Source organism: Populus alba, chromosome 4, assembly GCF_005239225.2.
Source record: "Populus alba chromosome 4, ASM523922v2, whole genome shotgun sequence".
In the NCBI taxonomy this organism is placed as follows: Eukaryota; Viridiplantae; Streptophyta; class Magnoliopsida; order Malpighiales; family Salicaceae; genus Populus; species Populus alba.
In genome coordinates this window covers 9,018,332-9,043,358 of record NC_133287.1, presented here as the reverse complement: position 1 = coordinate 9,043,358, position 25,027 = coordinate 9,018,332, and the positions used below count along the sequence as shown (strand labels likewise).

The window sequence follows — 25,027 nt, the reverse complement described above, 5'->3', positions numbered from 1 at the left end:
AGTCCTGACGTTTGGCCTGCCCTGCCTGTGCACCTGAATCAAGATCCAATTCACCTGGGTCCTATGCTATAACACAATGGGAATGGGTCATGCGCTAAACCCAATGCAATTGGTCCAGCACAGGACCAAATGGCAATGGGTCCAATGCAAGACCCAATAGTAATGGGTCTTGCATAAGACCCAATTCACTTGGTTCTTGCCACGACCCAAATAATTTGTGTTATAAATATTCTTTGGTTTTTTTAATATAATAATGTGTGTTATAAATATTATTATTTCTCTTATAATTCAAAATGTTCATATCAAAAATATTATTATTTGTGTTATAAATATTATTATTTTTATTATAACTCAAAGTATTGATATAAAAAATATTATTATTTATGTTATAATCATCCTTGGAATTCTTAATATAATTATTTATGTAATAAATATTATTATTTTTATTATAATTCTAAATATTCATACCAAAAACAGAATTATTTGTGTTATACATATTATTATTTTTATTATAATTAATAGTATGAATATTAAAAATATTATTATTTGTGTTATAAATATTATTATTAATATTTTAAAAATATTTTTTTTTGTATTATAAATTTTCACAGTATTTTTATGAAAAATAAAAAGTGATTCCATTACGTAGCACAATTCCTAACCGGTCCACGGTCCTCGAGCCTAATCTAGACATGTCCATAAAACTAAGGGAACGTTTGGAATATATAAATAAATAATAGTAAAATAATGGTAATGTATTGTGGTGAGGGTTGGTATTGGTGAAGAAAATAATGATGATAAAGGTGAGAGTTATGATGGTGAGGTGTTTCTAATTATAAAATGGTGGTGATGGTGTTAAAAATGGTTATAATGATAATAATAATGGTAGTGATATAAGAGATAGCTGTAATGGTGATAGAGTAATAATAATATAAAAATTGTCACAAAAATAGTGATGAAGATGGAGTGGAAAATGAGAGTAATAAAAATGGGGTTAAAATAATTGGATGATACTGTGAGTGGATAAAAGTTTTTATAGCTTTTTAAAGAATTAAAAATATTTTTAATAGATAAATTAAATTTAAAGGTAATAATAAAATATTTTATGTCAACCAATTTTTTTATAAAACAAAATATAGAAAAATTAAAAAGATAATTTCAAACTATTTTCTTAAAAAAAAATAAAAAAATCCTAGAATTATACATCAAGTTTCAAGGATCCTACCTTATTTATCATGCCTGAACCACCCCCATCCCCTCCTGCCCTCCAATCGTACGTAGTAGATCTGATCCATTCCTTGTTAGTCACCGTTTCAGAAAATTGCTTCTGCGCAACCATCATCCCATGAGCCATAGCCCCCCTAGGAGGTTGCTTGCTGAGTAAAAGAGAAGGGGAAAACTAACAATTTCTCCAAAATTTGAGACTTGTCTACACATATGCATTGTTATATATAATAGTTTTTTGTTTCGGCAAATTAATCCTGAGACTGTATCAATCCCAAATGCCAAATACCATTCATGATTAATAATGGCTACCAATATATATATATATATATGAAAGTGTTAAATTCGCACACACTGCCAGAAGAAATGTGAAGAACTGTAGCAATTCTGAAAGTTGGAAAATGTACAAGGCTTTTTTTTTTCCCCATGTTTTTTAGGATAACACAACACAAATTCATTACAAGAGAGGCTCAAACTAGATGCGTGTCTTGTCCACGACTACTACTATAGATGCAAATCCAAACCTAATCCCTTACGATGGTCAACGTCTTCTCTAGTGAATCCACTCATCGGAAAAACTTTTGAATGAAGCCCAACCTCACTGCCAACCAAACTCTTTCCGTCCAGACACCTTCCGTGAAAAGAAGCAGGCCCATTAAGATACGGGCCGCCACGCGGCATGCGTCCCGAATAGGACGTGTAAAACCAGGGAGAGGAATGGGCATGTTCTTGCATCGCCGCCGCCATCGGAACCACCGCTGGATCAAGGAGGTGAGGTGGCGGTGGTGAAAACGTTGAGAACATAGAATTTGGTATGGTAACATATGAAGCTGCAGCCAAGCTGCGGGTGGCTTGCATTTGAGCACGTTTCAAAAGCCGTCTCTCTTTCTTGTGAGCATTCTGGTGACCGCCCAAGGCTTGAGAGTTTGCAAACTCACGACAACAGTATTGACACTCATATTTTCTACCTTCGGAAGATTGGAAATTAGTCTCTGATTCCAGTGACCCAGATGGAGATTTACTTGAATCTAAGGGCACTGTAGGGTTATTGTTCTCCGAAATGTCGAAGCCAAAGAGTTTTAGGGTTGTGTTGTTGCTGGAGATAGTATTAGATTTTGCATGACAACCAAAATCCATGAGAGAAAAAGAGGGGGGCTGCCGACAGAAGAATTTGAAGGATGGAAACCAGTGATCCTAGGTGGGGTGCGTACACATGTGAGTTAGTACTACTTATAAAGGATAAATAAAAAGCTAAAAAACAGTGTATATAGGACCACTTTCATCATGTAATCTGTAGAAAAAGAATTTGATCGAGAAGTTGAGACATGAAAAGAAAGGGAGATCTAGTTGGTTGCGAAAATCGGTAGGACAAGAGGAGGAGAAAGCAAGAGCTAGCTATTCAAGAAAATCCCCAGAGCAAGAAGAAAACTAGGACCTAACCCTAAATAGATTATTAATATAGCTTGCCCTGAAGTGCAGCATCAGTCGTTTGATCGACAAACGACCATGTACCTGATCCCAATATATAAAAAATGATCATTAGGGTATTAATTTAATCAACCATGCTAGACTGGATACATACAAATCCAACACCACCTCTTAATGTATGGAAAAAAGCATGTGTAAATACCAAGAAAACCACGTTGCTCATGTGTATTTTGCTAATCATACAGAACAGAATGGATGTATACTTAAAGTAGTTTTGAATCATCGAAAGTTCAAACACTTCACATGATGTAAAGGGGTTAGATTAGAAAAATGAAACCTAACATGATTTGTTGGAGAGGAAGACTTTGTCTTAGAATGGAGGGTTTGATTGTCAAACAGGAAGACAGGTTCCCATGTATGATTGCTCGAGTGTGAATGATTAAGGGACCACCATGATAAATTATGCAAGCCTTAAATTCTGGATGTTTGCTTGATTGACGTTGAGATCTAAGCTTTGTTTATTTGGAGAAGATCTCCCGTATCTTACTAACTACCATGATTTCTTTCTTTCTTCTTTTTTTGGATTGAAGCTGCCATGATTGATTATGGGATATTATTGCATAAATTCAGACTAATCAAGCTTGGAAGAAGCACAAATGCATGTGGACAGCTTGTATAAGACAATCAGAGTGATGAGATCAAGAGCCGGCTTAGCTTCACTCTCCTTTTGTTGACTGCATTTTCCGGGTTTTTGCAGCTGTATATGTTACTCAAGGAGCTAGGACTTGTGATCTTACACCAAAAAAGCAAGCACCCATTTTGATTTCTTTTTACAAAAATGAGTGTGCAAATAATTTGACCTTATATTATTTCTTGTTGGTACTCACCACGCCATTTATTCGCTTAAAAGTAACGAGTCTCCCGTCATCTTTTCGATAGATTAATTATAGCAAACATAATCTTCATCTAGTCAAAAAAACCTTAACTTATGTGATGCACGCATGTGATCTCTATGTTCTTTGTTATCCTTTCACAAGAAATATTATGCTTCTCGTACCAATAAATGCAAGCTCAGTTGAGGCCGCAATTTAATATATTCGTGTAAATATATGACTTCTTAGATGTAGATTTATCATCTTACAAAGATTAATAATAACATTTGAATTTAAAATATTCTAGGATTGGATATATCTTTTTCTTATCACAGACCAGTACTGTCTCAAGATAAAATTAATAATAACGCTACCTTAGTCTACTTGGTTATGGGGATTGCTACCGCCATTATCTTTTAGATTCGAAAATTTAATTGAAAGGAGACTGGAAAAATAGTTCGATGTCGATTTTCAATTTAAAATCTGATAGAGACAATAATCCAAAAAGTTGGGGTACAAAAACCCTTTTTTTGTGTCCAATTTTTATTATTATTAAATGAATGAATTTAATGCACCAAAAAAATTAAATATTGAAGGTCATTTGGGTACGAAAGAGAATTTTTGTAATATTTTATTAAGTCTTTAAAATTTTGAATAATTGGTTTTGATCCAAGCTCACTCGAGCACACCTAAGTCAGCCCGAGCTTACCTTCTAAAGCGAAAAATATGAAAACTACAAAAAATAATAAAGCGAATCTTTAAAAAAGGGTAAAACAATATTTTAAAAAGAAAAAAAACCTAAGTCAGCCCGAGCACACCTTCTAAAGCCGGTCTAATATCTAAAATTTATAACCCGTGAAATCCCGGATTTAATTAAAAACTTTAATTCCCAACCAATTTAAATTTGAATGATGAAATTGTGAAAAAAATCAATTTAAAAAACTTGCCAAATAAAAAAAATAGCAATAAAATGAATGAAAATCAAATTTGAAAGAAAACAAAACCTATGGATGATAAAATTGTAAGAAAAAAAAACAATCTTAAAAATGATCTCAAACAAAATAAATAGCAATAAAAAAAATAGGAACCAAATTTGAAAGATAAAGAAAAATGAAAGGAGGGTGAAATTGAAAAACAATTGTAATTTTATAGCTTATTAAAAATAAAAATAAAAATAGTAATCAAAAGAATGGGGACCAAATCTGAAAGATTAAAAATTAAAAGGGGATGAAATTAAAAAATATTTGTAATTTTATGGCTTATTGAAAATTAAAAAATAGTAATTAAAAGGATATGGACCAAATATGAAGGGAAAATAAATTGTAGGGTTTGATCTAATTTTTTGAAGGGGTAAATTCAAGGGTGGGGAGAGAGAAAAATGATTTTCAACACCAAACCCAATTCCCGTTATAGGCACACACTCTTCCATTACATCAAAGGCGTAAAGACCTTTCAAACTTTGCACTAAAAGGTGATGTTTGGTGGTCGAATGACCCCTCACATGCCACCCAAATTGTGTGGGGGCCTTCCATACACTGACGCGTGCTACGCACGCTCCAAGAAGTTTTTTAAAATTATTCAATACATATAATTTACAGCAATGCCCCGAGATGCACTTAAAATTTATAATAAAACCAATGTAAAATGATTAAAAAAAAATCTCTCAGGTTAGAGTTTTGTTGGTTTTGCCTTTAAGACAAGGTTGTCAATTTATAATAAAGGCTGGTAGATCTTGTTTCAATTTAAAAAATAAAACAAATTTCATATCGCTTAGAATCTTGGCCTGTTTTGTAAATTCTGCCCAAATCCCAACCAGAATGTTCCATTTTTTTGCTTTATTTTTTTATAAAATATTATCTAGTTTTACATTATCAATCACATCTTTTAATTTTATTGTTAAATTAGATTAAAATATTAAAAAAAGAGTCTCCTGACATAGTTATATATCTTAGGTTGAAATATTAGGGTAATTGGAATTTAGGAAACCTTGAGGGACTGTCAATGACATTATCATAATTTTTTTTTGAAATGTTATTTTTTTATATTAAATTTTTTTTTTAATTTCAACATTCAACAATAGATTTATTAATAATTAAGTTTCATAATTTATTTTGTTTTTGGGGTTATTAAGGTCTCATGATTAGGGTAAAAAATTTAGAATGTTAACTTGGATTAATCCAATATGTTATCGTCTTAATATTTTTTTTAAAAAAACAATATGTCATCTTGAATTTTTTTCTATCAAACTATATTTTTACGAGTCATTCATGTTATCTTTTAACTCATCGAATCAATCATGTTATATCAGTTAAACTTTTATTTTTTTTACTTGTATTTGAAATTTGAATTACATAATTTCAAGTTAGTTTATCTTTATATTTATATTTAAATTAAAATTATATTTATTAAATTAATGTTTTGAAATATATATAAATAGTGAATTTGATTCACGATGAACATTAATTTCCCTCGGGAAATTAGTATTTTTAAAAAATTTAATTAATTCTCCGTAGCTATATAATTAATGATATGGTTGCTCCTAATAAACTCTCCCCTTCGTGTCTTTTCAGCACATAGTATTTTTCTGATGTGCCTACTGCCTGGCTAGCTTGAAGGATCGATGTCCATGGTTTAAAGAGATAATTAATAAATATTATATACGCAACAAGCCATCGCCATAGCATTTGTCTGGTGTGCCTACTGCCAAGCTAGCTGATAGGATGGACGTCGTTCAAAGAGATAATTACTAGTATTCTATATGCAATAAGTCATCGCCATTAGCATTCGTCTGATGTGCCTACTGCCTGGCTAGCTGATTGGATGTACGTCGTTTGGAGAGATAATTAATTGCTACTATTATATGCAATAAGTCATGACTAATGAGCATGCCCCTTGAAAAATTTTCAACTCACAACCCTATCATGCAAGTTTTTTTTTTTTTTTTTTTTTTTCACATCACTATCTTTTAACTCCACGGGCTTTTATAGATGTACGAAAAAAAATTATTATTATTATTATATTAAGAAGAAATGGTATTTTCTTGTAAATATAGTATAATTATAAATTTTGCTAATTGTTTACTGTAACAGATGTAAATTTTATATTTTTTTTCTCTTTTTATAATTGATATTGTTATCATTTTATACTTGTCATATTTATAATATTTTTTTTTATCATATTTTTTAGTTTTTTTTTCTTTGTACTTTTTTGGAAAAAATATTATTTTTTTTATTTTTTACACTTTGAGTATTTATCATTATATGTTTGTCCTATTTATAACAATGTTTTTGTTAAACATATTTTTATCTTTAAATTTAAAAAATTTATTTAAAATTAAATTTTTTATATTTTTGAATTATTTTGGTGTGTTGATATCAAAAATATTTTTTAAAAAATTAAAAATATTATTTTAATAAATTTTTAAATAAAAAATATTTAAAAAATAACTATCATAACACTCCCGAACACCGTTGTAATTGATAAATGGGAATGGGATTTTAATCCAACAACAGTGTTGATTGGGTATTGACATGCATCAAGATCACCAAAGATTTTTTATATACCATGAAAAAATTTACGATTTTTACCGTATAAAATATTCGTCCATTTAACTTATACACACAAAAAACAATAACTGGATGTTACAATAAATCATAGTCTTTGACAATTTTGTGTTGAGCTAAAGCACTGAATAATTCACCTGCTTCATTATCAACTGTTACTTGGAAAGGTCTTCGATTTTTCTCGTGATAGTATATGTCTCCCACCTAATCAGCAAAATATGTCATTGTTTGGCTTCTCTTGTAGCACTAGATTGAACCTAAACATATCTGTAACTACTGTTTATAATTTTGATATCAGTTATATTTTAAAATATTTTTATATAAAAATATTAAAAAATTATTTTTTTACATCAACATATCAAAATAATTTAAAAATATATAAAATATAATTTACAATAAAATTATCAAAAATTCTTTTTAAAAATCATTGTAGCAATGAATAATAAAAAGTGAAGCTCTTTTTTACTTTGATCTTTAAATTTTTTCGGATTTTTTTTTAATTTTTTTCTATTTTATCATTTATTATTGAGTTTACTAGGAATTAGAGTTTCTTAGTTTATTTTGATTTACTTTATATAAAGTTATCTCGGTTTTATAGACCGAATCATGAATTTTACGGGTTAGCTATGTTGACTCGGGTCATTTTTTAATTAGTTTTTTTTTTTCAATTTTATTATTCAACATTGAGTTTGTTGAAAATCAAATTCTATAATGTTTTTTGAATTGCTTTTTATGGGGTTATCTCAATTCTCTAATCCGATTTTAGTAAGTTAACCGGGGTTGACTCGGGTTATTTTTTTGTATCATTTTTTCATTTTATTTCAATTTAATCCGTCAAAATTATGTTGATTGAGAATTTGAATTTATAAGTTTTTTTTATTTTGTCTCTATGTGATCATCACAGTGTTATGACCCGAGTCGTGAGTTAGGCCGGTTGATTGGATTTTTTTATCTTATTTTTAGTTTATTTTAAATTTCATCTTATAATATTTGTTTGAATAATGATTGGGTTTAATATTTTTTTTTTTATTTTTTTTATAGTATTACCATGGTCTCTTAACCTGGATAACGGATTTGATATGTTAAACCAAGTTGATTAAAGTATATTTAATATGGTATCATTTCAATATTTATATAAAAAAAGATATCATCTTAATTTTTTTAAAGTCAAATTATATTTTTATCGGTCGTTCGGGTTGTCTTTAAATTTATAAAGTCAAGCAGGTTATGTAAAATTAATTCTCATATAGTTTAATTTTTTATTTTTGTTAAAAAACACATTAAAAACATAAATATTTTTTTTATATTAAAAGAATTTAATCTTACTTTTAGCGCAGTGCAGGAAATGATCTAGTGACATACCAATACAAATTTAAAATCTTCTTTATGTATTAAAAGTTCTTCAGAATTATTATAAATCATTAATTAATCTCTGTATCTCAGTTAATGCAGTTTGTTGATTGTTGACTGTTGCTGTTGCTTGCTTGAACATGTGTAACATAAATAGTAGGTAAAATTAGGATCCAAGATGAAGGATTCTAGAACCATAAAGGTTGTGCCCACAGATGGACTAAGCAAGAAAATTATATACACAATAATTAATAATAATATTTTTTTACCACCAAGAAACACTTCGATGGCGCCCATGATTAAAATAATAATAATAATAAGTAACTTAATAATATAACTGCATTTATGTCTATCTATTGATCACACGTCCTGATTGATTGGGGATTTGTTATCTTATTAGAGAAGCTAAGAGCTAGGGTTTGGAAACTAGGGTTTGAAATTTGGGAGCACTTGTCTCCAGAGAATATATAATTAAGGTAGATGCAATGGTTGTGACATGCTTATAGTCTAAGTTGTTAGGACAGAAGGGAACTATAGGTTAACAAGGTTTGAAGTGTATGTCATTCGTACAAGAACTTTCCAACGACTAATTACATCGTTCTGAGTTCTCAGTTATTCCTACTGCCAACATTTCTACAAAAGCCCAAGGCACAGCAGTAGTTGTAAACAGTTCTGAGATTACCTAAAAAAAAAAAAAAATTACTGCAAATACTATTACCAAACCAATATAAAACTGAATTGTTTTTGCATTTTAAAAGTAATTTTTTAATAAAATAAATTTTTTTTTTAATTTAAATTAATATTTTTTTATGTTTTTAGATTATTTTAATGTATTGATATCAAAAATAAATTTTTAAAAATAATAAAAATATTATTTTAATATTTTTTCCGAGTAAAAAACACTTTGAAAAACAACTGTAACCATACTCTTAAAAATCCTTTTAATCCTGCATTTCGATAAAATTGTGATTTGAAAAAAATTTTAAAATTTTTTAGTTTTAAAATCATTTTTAAAAAAATAAAAATATATTATTTAAATATATTTATAATAAAAATTATTTTAAAAACATAATTATTATCACAATGTAATGATTTCCAAACCAAACCCAACTAATTGACAGAATCCAGTACTGATGAACCATGTAATTATTAACCATTTTGGTTTAGTAAAAGTCAGGGTAAGAAACGTTACCCAAGAAAACCATAATGGACAGTTAAATTGGCGAGGACTTTTAAAGACCTGGATGATTCATAAGTTAACTTTGGTTAATAAAAATTATTTTTAAAATAATATTATTTTAATTTAAAAAAATTTACTATGCCATTTTATTTAAAAAAAATTAATAGAATTTTAACAAGGTCGTTAAATCTATTTAAAAAAAAATAAACACCTGGTTTAGATTAGAAATCAAGTCAATAAGTCACAATGTTAATTTTAATAACATGGATTCAATATGTTTGACTTGAAGATGTGGTGGGTTTTTTTTAAGCTGCAGTACTTTTTAAGTACTTTTTAAATAGAAACTACACATTCAAAAGCTAAAAAGACATGTTTTTTACTTAAAAAAACACAAGCTATCTTCTATCCAAACACTAACGAAGGTTTTATTACTTTTTGCTTTTAATTTTTTATACAATTTATTTACAATAAACCTATACTTAAATTTTATTTGCGACAAATAATACAATAAGTTAGCATTTTTTAAATTTAATATAAGATATTCATTGCATTTATATATAGTTCTAAAATGAATACCTAAATTGTTGCCGGCATGGTAGTGATTCAATGAATTAGCTAATTCGGCCTCGAATCCATAAATCAAGACCGATCCATTGTTGACAATGGTTGCAAAAGTAAGTGAAAATAGTTATATGAATTTAATTGGATATTTACATATCAAAGATTGCTTCTTGTTTTTTTTCTTATTCTCATCTTTCTCAGGATATTGACATTGCCCGAATGCCTAATAACTGGACACCCACCCTCTATTCCTTGTGGGAGTCTCAATCAATTGCTAATTTATCATGGTGTCATGCCTTTGTGTTAAAACAGTATTTTTTAAAAAATTATTCATTTTCTTGCTTAAAGTTAATATATATTGTTTTAATGTGTTAATATTAAAAATAATTTTAAAAAATAAAAATACTTTAAAAAATAATCATTATTACACTTTCAAACGAGCTTATAAAAATTGTGGTTTCTCTCTAAAGTGTGGTTCTATATCATAATAGGTTTGTTTACAAGGTGAGTCGTCTCGTAAACAAATATAATTTTAGTATTTTTTAATATTTTTAATGTGCTAATATTAAAAATATAAAATAAATAAATAAAAAAATATTTTGATATATTTTCAAGTAAAAAGCTATTTTGAAAACCACTATGCACCACAATCTCAAACCCACACTTGATATTAATTATATTTAGTTTATAAAAATATAATATTTTACACCTCATAAATAAATATAACCTTAGTATGTAAACTAATTCATTCATTCATGAAAAATATAATATATCAAAAAACCTATTATTCAATATGTATATTGATTAATAATTATATATTAAAATTTTTATTATTTTTATTTTTTAATTTTTATATTTAATTTTTATTTTTGAAAATTAATTAAAATATTTTTTATACTATGAGCAGTACATATTGAATATAAAGTGATGGATATTCTTGAAATACGGGAAATATATATATTTGTTTTTAGTTGAGACGTCATCTTTATGTCCAAATAGGCAAATAGGCCGGCCATAAATAAGAAAAATATATTTTATTGTTCCTTAATTTGGGCCGGGACAAAAATTTGAATCCAATGCAGAAGAGAGTATTCCTGAGTAGAACCCAACATTTCTTCTTGTAATTCTGCGAAGCCCAGCTTAGTAACTCATATATGTCCAGTCCACGGCCACATCTCACATCTGACATGACATGGCGATTGCAGTAAACAAAGGCTTCATCCTCAAACACTTTTTTATTTTTTATTTAATTTTTTTAAATGGTCTAATTTTATAAGATAAAATTTTAAATTATAATAAAAAAATAATTAAAATTGAGAAGACCATAATGTAAAATATAGAGAAAATGCATGATCAATCTTAAAATTTTTAGAATTTTCATTTGGATTTAAAAGTTTATTTTATTTTTATGTTTTAGTCCATGGATTTGAGAGAGGAAAAATAAAAGTTACCGAAAAACAATAAAGAAGAGAAAAATTTTCGGGTGACCATATTCTAACAATAAAAATAGTTGATTTAGATATCAAAATATTTCATCTGACAAGAAACAATTTAATGATAATAGTTTTTTTTCTATGAATATGCCTGAAAAGATATTTTGGTATTCATTTAGATTTTTTTATTTGATTAATTTTTGTTTTTTCAATGATTTTAGGGTATAATTTGTGGAGGTTTTGTGGTTATTTTAGGTGAAAGTAAGTGAGAAAATGAATTTTGAAGGCCTCGTGATTTTTCAAGCTCTATAGTGAAGATCTTATTCTAGGCAATAGTCCAATAAAGGAAAAAGATTTTTTTTTAAATCTTTATGAGTCAAGTTATGTTTTTACTGGTCGTTTAGGTTCTTTTTTAATCTATCAAGTCGGTCAAGTCATATCAGATCAACCTAAATCTATTAAGTTGGTCAAGTCACATCATATCAACCTCTGTACAGAGTTTAAGAGTTTTTTTTTATTAGAAAAATATTAGCAATATTGAATGTTTCTTTTGCATGTTTTTTTTTAAAAAATTGATCTTACCTGTAGAGTAGCATTTACCAAGGATCTAGTAATAATAAAAAAGGATAATTACAAAATCCCTCATATAGTTTGATCTAAATTTCACTTTCCCTCCATATTTTTATAAATATCATGTACTTTATTTGTTCAATAACAATTTACATTCTCAACAATGCATTTTGTTTGAATTTTTGGTTTGATATAAGATGTAAAGTGTATAATTTTATCATTTAATATTAATTTTATGTTTTATTAGGTTATCTCACAATCATGATACGAATCATAGGTTAACCTGGTTAACTCATTGTTTTTCTTTTTCTTAATTAACTTTCCCCTTAATTTTATTTTTTAGTATTGGATTGATTGGTAATTAAGCTTCATGATTTATTTTGTTTGCTTTCCATTAGGTTATTTTAGCTTAGGAATAGTGCTTAACGAGTTAACTCAGGTTGACTCGAGTTGTTTTTTTTATTCTTTTTTTTTAATTGAATCTTTTTTTTCAATTTTATCATTCAATATTGTGTCAATTGAGAATTGAGCTTCACAATCTATTTTGATTTACTTGATATGGGGATATCTTGGTATCCTGATTAAGTTCGCGGTTTTTGATATTTTAACCCCAGTTAAATTGAGTTGTTTTATTTCTAAGAGGTTATTTCAGTCTCATAACTTGGGTCACGAGTTTTTCAACATTGAATTTGCTTTTCATTGGGTTGTCCCCGTTTCATGACCCATGTCCCAAGTTTGACAAGTTAATTTAGTTAACTCATTTTTTCTCTTTTTTAACTGACTTTTATTTTTCCAGTTTCATAAATTAATATTGTGTTTGATTGAGAATTAAGTTTCATGATTTTGTTTCGGTTTGCTTTACATTAGGTTGTCTTGGTCTCATGAATCAGGAATAGTGCTTAACGGATTAATCCGGGTTGACTTGACTTATTTTTATGTAATCTGTTTAATTTTATTTTTTATAAATTTTATCGCTCAATATTGATTCCAACAATGTCAATCGAAAATCAAGCATCATAATATTTTTTTAATTTGTTCTTTATAGGGTTATCTTAATCTTACGACTAGAGTCGTGTTAATTTAACAGGTTAATTAGGGTTAAATCAATTCATTTTTTTTTTATTTTCTTTTTATAAAGTTATCTTGATCTCATTACTTAGGTCATGAGTTTGATGGATTAAATTATGTTTTTTTTAATTGTTTTTTAATCTTATTCTTTAACATTGGACTAATTAGGATTTGAACTTTATTATTCGTTTTGATTTGTTTTTTATGAGATTATCTTGGTTTTATGACCTGGATTACGAGTTTGACATGTTAACTCGGGTCATTTTTTAGTTTTTTTTTAATTTATATCTTTTCAATTTTATCCTTCAATATTGACTTCATAATTTGTTTTGATTTGCTTTCTATAGGATTATCATAGTTTCATAATCCGGATCGCAGATTTGGCATTTTAACATGTGTTAACCCTAGTCAATTCAATATGTTGTTATCTTAATATTAAAAAAATTATCATTGTGGAATATTAAACTATGTTTTTACGGCCATCTGAGTTTTCTTTACCAGTAAAGTCAACCGAGTCGACTCCCACGCGATTTGTTTTTTTTCCACTAGAAAAGAGAAAAACAACTTTTAAATATTTTTTTATGTTCAAGAAAAAATTAATTTGACCTGCAACATAGTGTATGTTAATGATATAGTAGAACATTAAAAGACTTTTCTGGCATTATAATTCAACAACATTTTTGAAAATTTTTAATTTTTTTTTATCTTCAAATTAATATTCTTTTAATAGAGTGTTTTTAGATAGTTTTTGACATGACCAAAATATTGATGTCTTCTCCCAAGTGTAAGAGTGTCAAAGTAATAAATAACCAGGTAAGACCGAGGTCGAATTACAGGGAGGTTAATTGTATAAATTATAAACAACAACAACAACAACAATAGAAGAAGAAGAAGAAGAAGAAGGGCGAGAACTTTGACATGGAAGATTAATGTAAGGATTAAACAATGATAAAAACAAATATCAAGGTTAGAGGATTCACTAATGGTATTTCAAATAAGTATAATATAAACTCTTATTATTCAATTGGAAACCACACACAAAAGAGGTTCCAATCAGATGATTTGTCATTAATGGTTCATTATAAATTGCTAACATGATCATATTAATTATCTTATTTAAGTAACACTAAACTTTTAAATATTGTCAGGAATTATACAAAACAAATCTAGATTAACCATTTAACAAGCAAGGTATTAAGAATTAGTAAGATAAAAAGATAAGACATGTTAATATTAAACATTAAGGTCTATGCTGAGTTTATACTATACTTATTCTTACACCATTAGTGTAACCTTTTCACATTGACATAATAAACTTAGTTAAACATAAAAAAGAAGAGAACAAAATAAGAACATAAATAAGATACAAGTTAACTAAGTAAAAGAAAGGAAATGAAAAGCATAAACAAGATATTAATGAAAGCAAAACTTAAGAATTACAAAAAAATATAAAGAGAGAGAGAGCAAGAGCAAGTTCTTAATCTGAACAACCAAGCTCCTAAATGCATGGCAAATGCCTCCTTTTATAGGCTAAAATTTAAAACTATTGATTTGATGATTAATTGTTGAGTGCATGGTCAATTCTTAACTTGGTGAAAATCCTTATCTTCTTGTATAAACAAAACGTCATTGTTAACATCAGAATTGGAACGAACTATACTCATGAAAGTTATAGAAAATTATCTTATCTTTCCAGAAAAAAACAATTGAGGTCATTTGGACTTCTAGAACTTGAGATATGGGCTGAATACTGAACAGTGTTTGGGTTGTATGACATATTCAGACTTTTTTGTTGTTGCTATAATTTAAACTTGAAAACAACCTTTTGAAATCTTGAACTTCACATGAAAGTTGTAGGCCTATGTCTTACCTTTCTATCCATATAAAGAAGATCTAAATCCGATATCTACAGCTCCAGATATGACCTAATTACCGAACAATGTTTTAGTTTGGACTGCACCAACATCTCTTTTCTAAGTTTGACTCTCTCTTTGTCCTTTTAATTTCAGTACTTAAACTCATTAATCAATCCTTTCATTTATGTGATAGGCCTGCATTTAAGATGAACATTTACCATAAATTAAAGGTATCTTATATTATTAGATATGTTATTATAAAACATGTTTTAGTTAAGGAGTTATTGATACTTCAAGTGCAAAATGATGATATAAAACCTTGATAAAAATACACTTTTAAGTACTAATTAGTTTTCATATACTAATTTTCAAAATAAAAAAAATACTTTTAAAAATAACTTCAAGATCACTCCATATTACCTATAATCTAAATCGTGGGAAAAACATTGTGCAAGTCTGCAATGTTTTTCCCATTTTCCCTATATATATAATTTAAAGCGTGTGGGATGAAAATTGTGCAACCGTATTGTTCAACCCCTTATGTTTTACAGTGAATGCACTATTCACTGTTTTTTTTCCCCTCTATAAATCTAAAGGGAAAATGTGTAAGGTGAACACTATGTAGCTATACTGTTCACCCCTCATGTTTTACCGTAGACAAGATTGTTCACTTTTTTTTAGGTTTGCTATAAATTTAAGAGGAAAAAAAATATTAAACCCAATTGAGTTCATGGTCCGGATTCACCCTAAATAAACTAAAGCATGTGTGGTGAATACTGTGTAGAAGCATTGTTCACCCCCTCACGTTTTACTGTGGACCACACTAGTTAATTTTTTTTTTAAAAGATCTTGCTATAAATTTAAGGGGAAAATGTGTGAGGTGAAAACTATGCAGCCGCACTGTTCACTCCTTCATGTTTTACCATGGAAGAAATTGTTTACATTTTTTAGGTTTGCTATAAATTTAAAGGGAAAAAAATATTAAACCCAGTTGAGTTTATGGTTCGGAGTTCACCTCACAAGTTTTAATGTGGATGACATTGTTCACTTTTTTTTTTTTTTTTTAAAAAAAAAATTTAATCTTAATCTTAATCTTATTTTTATTTAGATTAATATCTCTTCTCTCTTTTATGTTATCTAGAAAGCCTATTTGAAATGAACAATTATTTTTTAATTTTGGATTTAATTTTCTAGGAGATTTTTCTATAAATATATATATTTTTTATTTTTTGTATGGATGAATTTATTTTTGAAAAAAAAATAATTTTTTTTAAATAATATATTTAATATGTGTAGCGTTACATATTTTTTTTATTTAATCAATTTAATATGTGTATTTATTTTTATTATTGTTTGATTGAATAAAAAAAAATATTTTAATTAATAAATTTAACAAATATAACTGCGTAAATGTCACATCTTATGAAATTAAATATATTGATTTGTACTTGTCTCTTGATTTTTTGATTTTTTTATTTTTAATTCATTATTTATGATTTTTTTTTATTAACATATACAATTTCTCAATTTATTTAGAAAGATGTATAAATTTTTTTTATTTTTATTTAGAATTTATATTTTTGAAAAAGTTTATATATAATGTTTTTTTTGGTTAAGAAAAAAAAAAAGTAAAATATCTAGTCATGCTATAAATGGAGTGACAGGAGGGAACAGAAAACGCAAGTACCTGCGTGTCCTCACGTGCAAACACCTTGACCCACCTGCGACCCCTCCAACGCTGCCCAAAAATCTGATCCAAAATCCACTCGTCGTCATCCTCTTTCCGATATCTGATACATTTTTAATCACTGTCATTTATATTTTTTTTACAAAGGGTAAATGGTTGGTTACTTGCCTGTGAAAAAAAAACGATTATGGCTATTTATTGAATTCCAAATATATTTATAAAAATTATTAACTCTATTCGTGTAGTAAATTTAAAATTTTATTTGTGTATGGCACTGCGGTTTTTTCCTATAATATCATATCATCTATCATGAGCACCGCATCAACAATTTTTAAATATGTTAATGGAAGTTTGAATAATACACTAATAATTTTATCTGATTTTCAAAATGTCTTAATATTTATGATTTAAATGAAGTGACGTGAATTGATTTGAATCTAATTTGGATTAATTTTGTGAATAATGATATGATATTCCTTTGAATTTGTGAAAAAAAAAAATTAATGGAGAAAAAAAAAAGGAAGAAAGAGAATCGAATCTCCACCAACCTTGTTCTCCGTACTAAGCAAATAACGGAATTTCCAAAGCCCTCCTCTCTACTATATTCATCTATACAGAGAAAAAAGAAGAAGAAGAAGCAAGCTTCAGTGGTCTTCACTCATCAGTGATCATATCATAGCCTTAAAGTGTCTCTCTCTATCTCTCTGCATTTGCAGCTTCTGCTCCTTTTTATTGTTTTTTTATTGGCTTTTTAGTGTGTTTATTTATTGACTTTTGTGTGATTGAATTTTCAAAATCAGAATTAATTAATTAAGATGCAAGCAGCGGTAATGTATGGAGGAGTCGTCGTCAAAGGTAGCGTTAACAGCAATTCTACAAGCCTAGCAGTTTGCTTTTCCAGAGCTCAAAAAGGCCGGAAGCAGAAGCAACTCTCATCCTCCATTGATTTCAGCAACACAAACTGTCAACTACTATCTTCTTCTTCTTGCATGCCTCACAACACCTCTTGTTTCGGATTGCGTCTCGATTCGTTCTCCTCTATGGGAACCGAACTCACTCGCTCCTCTCTCTTCCGCTCCCGCCCCATCGTCAAAGCTCTCGCTTCCGGTTCGTACGGTTCATTTTTATTTATTTATTCGTAAAGTTGCGTGTTTGATTTTGATTTTAAAACTTTTAGGAGGAGGAGGAGAGGGAGATGTGGAAGAAGGTAGGCCAATAAAATCGGTCGAGGACGTTAATTATGTTGTACCGCCGCAGCAGCAGCAGGGGAAAGCTTCGACCGGAACGGTTTTTCCGTTTGTTGGAGTTGCTTGTTTAGGGGCTACTTTGTTTGGTTATCATTTAGGGTAATTGCTTGTTATTAGTTTTCTTTTTCTTTCTTTTTTCAATTGCATTGGTTTTTTATTTATTGGTTTTGGATGATGATGATGATGATTCAGGGTGGTGAATGGTTCTCTTGAGTATCTTGCTAAGGATCTTGGGATTGTCGAAAACACGGCCTTACAAGGCAAGGAATTGTTTGTTAATTCATCAATGGAAATTTTGTTTGTTGGTAATTTGCCGGTAGAATGTGTTGATTACTTGAGTTTAATTCAGGAAAACAGAGAATGTGTTGATTACTTTAGTTTTAATTTAATGAAACAGAGAATGTCATTTGCCGAACTAGTATAAACAGAGATCTATTTGGTTTTTCAGTATGTTAATATTTTTCTTAGACTTTATAGTGTTTTTGTTAATTTAATTGGCATTGCTGGGTAGTTTATAATCTCAGCATTCAAATGATTGAGCAGGATGGGTTGTTAGCACACTGCTTGCTGGTGCTACTGTTGGTTCATTTACTGGAGGATCATTGGCTGATAAGTTTGGAAGAACAAGGACATTTCAGTTGGATGCAATTCCACTTACAATTGGAGCATTGCTTTGGTTTTCCCTTTATCTTGTGTTTTTGGCTTTTTTTTTTTGAATTTTTTTTATCATGCTTTTGCAAAAGCTTATGTTTTTAAAAAATTCCAGTGCTACTGCCCAGAGCGTACATACTATGATAATTGGGCGTCTTCTTGCTGGTATAGGAATTGGCATTTCTTCTGCTATCGTGCCACTTTACATATCTGAGGTTGTTACTTATCTCCTTTTAATAAGGCCACTGCAAGTGTGTATGGTTTTTCAAGAGCTAATCTGGTGGTGCTTATTTTTTTTGTCAGATCTCACCAACTGAAATCCGTGGTGCACTGGGATCTATAAACCAACTTTTTATATGTATTGGGATCCTTTTGGCTTTGGTGGCTGGATTACCATTGGCAGGAAATCCTATATGGTATGTTTTATATGCTTTCTTTAGTGGCTGTGTTTGTGATTGCTATGCTTAATCAACATGAAGAAAGAAATAAGCATTTTAAATAAACCATATGGTAATTACATGCCTGACGATATAAGCAACAATGCTTCTGGTAATGCTGCTTCAAGAATCTTTTCTTCCATGTCCACAAGAAAAGTTTTGGATTGTATGAGTGGAAGCTATTGATGACAGACTTCGAAGATGGAGCAATGAAACTTTAGCTGTATCGATATGTCATACTGGTGCTAAATTGAAGCAGTAAATAATTATCTAGCAAGTTTTTTGGTTTCTTTGTTTAGAGATGCTCATCAATTGTCTAGTTTTTAGGACTAACCATACATGTGGTTGCCAAGAGGAACATGATTTAGTTAAGGAGAGGAGAGATAATGCATCGATTTTGAATTTGACATTTCAAATTCTCTGATTGGCATGACATGTGGCCTGGATAAAATCTGTCTCTGGAATTTGGAGAGTGACAATACTTTTGCATTAGGAAAGTTTGATCAGTCAATGCATTTTATCCTTGTTTCTCTTCAATAACTAAATGGCTCAAAAATCAAGTTGTTAATTTAAGGAAATCATATGTTTAGAAAGTGTTTGGCTTTCTGAATCTTAAGCAAATACAAGTTCCAGAAAGATGACAGGTTTCAACATGCTTTTAAAATAGGAGAACAGAACTAGTATATGGGGTTGTGTAAATATTAATGAGGTCAGCCCTCATGCGAGACAGGATTTTAATATGGTTGTAGCAAAAGCTCTATAGGAATACAAGAGGGTAGCATGACAGGGCAGCGTGTTATCGTTTGATTTATGTTACCAACAGTGGCAATTTAATGGACCTTCTAGCTAGTTCGTCCGTGCAAGGATGGCAAGGTCCTGGAAAGTGTCGTTACTAATGCTTTGTACAGCTGAAAAGAGCAATGAAAGAATGTTAAAATCAGGAGCTGCCCATGCTTAACTTTTTTTAATTGTTATTTTTATCTTACAACTCCTGGCAGCCCAATCCTGGATTGGGTTTTCTCATCTATGTTGTTTAAGATAGTTCCTCTGAGAGTTGAGGTTGGAATATCTTTTGCGTATTCCCACTTGTATTTATTTATTTATTTATTCATTAATATTTTCATCAGTTATTAAACTTTGATCTAGGCAAATACGATTAGATAACTGCATCCAAATTTAGAGAGAAATTATTTTGTCTGAGTGTGCCTTTTACATGTGCGCACAAATATTCTGTGTAACACCATTTCTTTTATTTTGTCATTGGGTGAAATTAACTGAAATGAAAAGGAATAGATTCTGCAAATGATGTGAGATACTAGGGCATTTTTCCTAATGAAAAAAAAAAAAAAAAAAAACATAACTGAGCATTTCTATCACAAGTAAAGAGCTCAAGAAATGCTTTCAGCAAAAACCAAATCCCCTCATGATTTGCATTGAAAATTCCCAGATCCTGGAAATTTAACATTGCAAAGATTTCAAGTGAACACATTATAAAGGTTACAATTTCCTTAAGTTTTATATTATGATGTTGTCTTAGCTAACTCCAACTAGCCATTCTAGCAATGGCCAATTGCACATCGAGTTTGCTTAGACTCTTTTTAAGAGCATTAAAGTATGCATAAATTTGGATGGAACCTTGTCAGAAAGTCTTAAATCTTTGCTTCACTTTTGTGTAGCATTGAGGAATACATTGTAACCAATCGAAATCAGTGCTCTTGTGTTATTGCCAGAAAATGTAACCATAAACTTTCATCTCATTAGCATTCCAGATAGAATAGTTCATCTACCTAATACACTTTTGGCAAAATTGAAGTTGTTATGTCAAAACAACACATGATTTTTGCACAATTGATCAATGCAAATAAATCGAGTGGCACCAAGTTAAAGTTTTGATGTTCATTTTTTCTTGAATGGCTATTAAAAAGCTCTTTACTGGAAATCATCTTTTTCATGAATAATCTTTCCTTTCTTAGTCATTTACTCGAGACTATTTACACACTTCCTTCAGGTGGAGGACAATGTTCGGCATTTCAGCTGTCCCTGCTGTTCTATTGGCTTTGGGAATGGCATTTTCTCCAGAAAGTCCACGGTGGCTTTTTCAGGTTTAGTTGTATTTAATCTCATGTCATTGAGGCCATTGTATATTTATTTATGTTGTGATGTAGCTGTTATTGTATATGTTTTTAATCTAAATTAATCATTCATTAAGAAGATATTGATAAACTTATTTATCTTGCAGCAAGGAAAATTTTCTGAAGCTGAAAAGTCCATAAAGACACTTAATGGAAAAGAAAGAGTTGCTGATGTCATGACCGACTTAACTGTGGGTAGTCAAGGTTCTGCTGAGCCAGAAGCTGGATGGTTTGATCTATTTAGTGGCCGCTATTGGAAAGGTACTTGGTTTCAGATGAAAGATGTAGATCTTTGGTTATTGGATTTGCAAGCAACAGTCTAAATCAGATGATATAATCTTTGTTTGGTTTGCCGAAACTTTTGCCACTTTAAAAAAATGTCTCAAAATTTTCTGAACATGCCCGTGACTATACCTCTGCATTTTAATTAGTTGTTGACCTCTTCATTAAATCTACTATTACAGGCTTTACTGCATAAATGTTAATTGGCTCTCTGAGGAAAATCAAAGATTGTACTTCGCACAACCATCCAAGCCAATATTGCTTAAACAATGAATGGGATAAAAGTCTGGGTTATCACCTTGCATTCCTGCATTAAAAACTCATGTCTTAGCACGTTTAGTGATTATGCCTTGGAAAATAGTTTTTGTCACAAGTTGAAACACCATCCTAAGATAATCTTCTATAGCTTATTGTTACTTCAACCTCTTGGTATTATAGTATGTGTATAACTAATAACTTTTGATTTGTCAGGGTAAACAATTTGTTTTACTAACATTTTTATTTATGCAGTTGTGAGCGTTGGTGTAGCACTTTTCTTTTTCCAACAGATGGCTGGGATAAATGCTGTGGTGTATTATTCAACTGCTGTGTTTCGTAGTGCTGGTATTGCATCAGATGTTGCTGCTAGTGCTCTTGTTGGGGCATCAAACGTCTTTGGTAAAATTTTGTTTTCTTTCTTTCTGAATCAGGCGCGTATAACTTTACAATTTGCAACCACCATGTTTTAATTTGGCTGGCTTCTTCCAGGCACAACTATTGCATCTTCCTTAATGGACAGACAAGGAAGGAAGAGTCTTCTAATCACAAGCTTTTTTGGAATGGTAGGGTTACTTGTAGTTTCAAACCATTCATTCTTTTAATCAGATAAACATAATTTTCTGGTACTTTTTTATGGTCATCAAGAACAGAGCTTAGAGCCTTTTAAACTACCTCCTGAATTTTCTTTTTGGGTTCAGATTATCCTTTTCTCTCCCTCAACTTTCACTGCTGAACTGTATTTTATGTCATTAACTACTAATTTTTTTTACAAAACTGACTTGTAATCCTATTGGTTCAATACCTAACTGGGAATTATTGAATTAAGAAAACACAGAAAAACTAAAAGAAGGAGATAAGGACCAATCTATACCTGAAGAAATTATCTTGACAAGGGCTGGTCTGCTCATACCTGCTTGATATGCTGAAAATAAGAAGGATTTTCTAATCCTTAAGTATTAGTTTGTGATCTATCATCTCACATAGGCGACAGACTAGTGATGCCATAAGCCTCGCTTCTTTGTTTTCATCCAGTATTTTGACCTGAAATGATTTTACAGATGCCTTGATGGATTCTCGAGTCATGAGCTCTCTCTTTGTTTTGGCTGACTGATGAATGGCTTTATCAGACATTTTGATGAGCTGATGGTTACTTAGGCATTATTGATTTGCACCAAGTTAGATAATATTAGTATTTCAAGTCTGGCAACCTTTTCTTCCTCGAGCACACATGGCATAGAATTTGGTTACATAATGTCAACCCACCGTTGCCAGGATCCCTCCACAAGTCCATTTTGTAACTTCTTGAGAGAACATGACATAATTTAGCTTTTCTGCATCTTCTTTACAAACGTTTTTATTCCCAAAGAAAAATATTCCAAATATGAAGGACTAGGATAATCTTGTATCTAATACAATTCCTTTTTTGCGTGTTTTGTCATGAAGGCTGCCTCAATGCTGCTGCTTTCCTTGTCCTTCACTTGGAAGGCCCTGGCACCATATTCTGGAACCCTTGCAGTTCTAGGGACAGTTTGGTAAGTCAATTATTTTCCGTGTGAGATAAGTCAAGCTCTTTTCTTCTGCCTTGCCTTCCTGTTTCTGAGCGATTGGGGAGGGCTATTTCCTTATGAGATTTAATTGAGCTTCACCTTTTTCTGATGTCTGTTATTTTTATGCAATTGGATATGAAATCTGAATCGGACTTCTCATCTCTTGATACAGCTATGTGTTGTCATTTTCACTTGGTGCTGGTCCTGTGCCAGCTCTTCTTCTTCCAGAGATATTTGCCTCCAGAATTAGAGCGAAAGCAGTTGCTTTATCCTTGGGCATGCACTGGGTAAGTCATGAAAGAAGAACATTTGTAAACTATAGTTTCCCAACCGCAGATATCAGTGTTGCTAGTTTGGAATGATTTGCATTTTGCCTCTGATCACCACCTTCAAAAACTGCTATGCAATAAAGTTTAAACACTGACACAAACATATAAATAAGCAATTGACTGGAATTAGAAGAAAGTGTCTGAAAAACAAATCATCATTTCTTATGCTACTTTGAATAGTTTATTTTGTAGATATATGAATGCGCGTGCATGCCTGTAGGGGAGGCCATAGTCAGCTTGTTGATTTAGATATAATACCAAGGGAATGGCCTCTGTTATGTGGAGTTTTGTGGGCATATAGCTCACACATTTGTGTTCATATATTTGTTACTTGTTTTTGAGTGTGTAAATGTGAATGGAACTTACTTTTAATTTACTTGTATCTTTTTTTTTTTGGAGAATGACTTGATTACATGCTAATAATGATTTGGTTTTCTATGGTAACAGGCTGCAAATTTTGTCATCGGCCTGTATTTCTTGAGCTTCGTGAACAAGTTTGGGATCAGCTCCGTGTATTTAGGATTTTCCGGCATCTGTCTCTCTGCTGTCTTGTACATAGCAGCTAATGTTGTGGAAACAAAGGGACGTTCGTTGGAGGAAATAGAGCGAGCTCTTAACCCGACAATTTGATCAGATCAGGATACTCGTCGCAAGGACACAAGGTAACATGTCACTGCACCTCATGGACATAAATGCCTTAAGATAGATGGTGGTTTTAATCCCTGGAGGGTTCATTGTTCTTGCGGAACGTTCACTGGGCTTGCTTATTGTCCGGCATTTTCAAATGCCAAATCTCTGTTATAACCAGCTTAGTGAACGAACGCACGAACATGCAGGCCATCAAAACTGAATGTTGAATATCACAAAGATTTTGTTTCCCATGTGATTGTTGAATAAAATTCTACATGAGCATTCCGCCTAGTGATTAAAAAAATTAAGTTAAGCTTCTGAGCTTTGGCAAATAGCTCAAATCTGAAACCGTAAATGATGCATGTTCCTGTAAGTTAAGCTCTTAAATGGTCAAGAGAACCTGATAAGGACTTGTTTGGTTGCTTTATTGGCCATATCATTAGTCCATTGACAATATTCTGAAACTGAGATATCTCTGATATTACAGAATTTACATGAACACCAACATAAAAAAATACTGAGGGGGTGGCTTGTAGTTGTATTACAGCGTCTAACTTTTATTTATTTATTTATTTAATTTTATAAGATCAAACTTGTATTCTTGAATGCCGTTGAACTGAACACTTTAGAGCTAACTAACCTGACCAGGTCAACTCCATTAAAATATTTTGTTTTAATTTTTTTTTCTATAATAACACTGTTTTATTTAAAAAAACAAAATA

At 30.3% G+C, this 25,027-nt stretch overlaps 1 protein-coding gene across 1 annotated transcript; it reads left to right on the top strand.

Annotated features, from left to right (window-relative positions):
• Positions 1-16,989: 16,989 nt before the first annotated feature.
• On the top strand, positions 16,990-24,613 carry LOC118055967 (plastidic glucose transporter 4). The gene is made up of 14 exons (XM_073408800.1): positions 16,990-17,478; positions 17,593-17,899; positions 17,970-18,138; positions 18,232-18,299; positions 18,583-18,715; positions 18,806-18,905; positions 18,994-19,106; positions 21,136-21,229; positions 21,367-21,520; positions 22,052-22,198; positions 22,289-22,362; positions 23,243-23,331; positions 23,519-23,633; positions 24,123-24,613. Exons 2-14 carry the CDS (start codon positions 17,608-17,610, stop codon positions 24,303-24,305), a joined length of 1,731 nt encoding a protein of 576 aa, XP_073264901.1. The 5' UTR covers positions 16,990-17,478; positions 17,593-17,607; the 3' UTR covers positions 24,306-24,613.
• Positions 24,614-25,027: the final 414 nt, after the last annotated feature.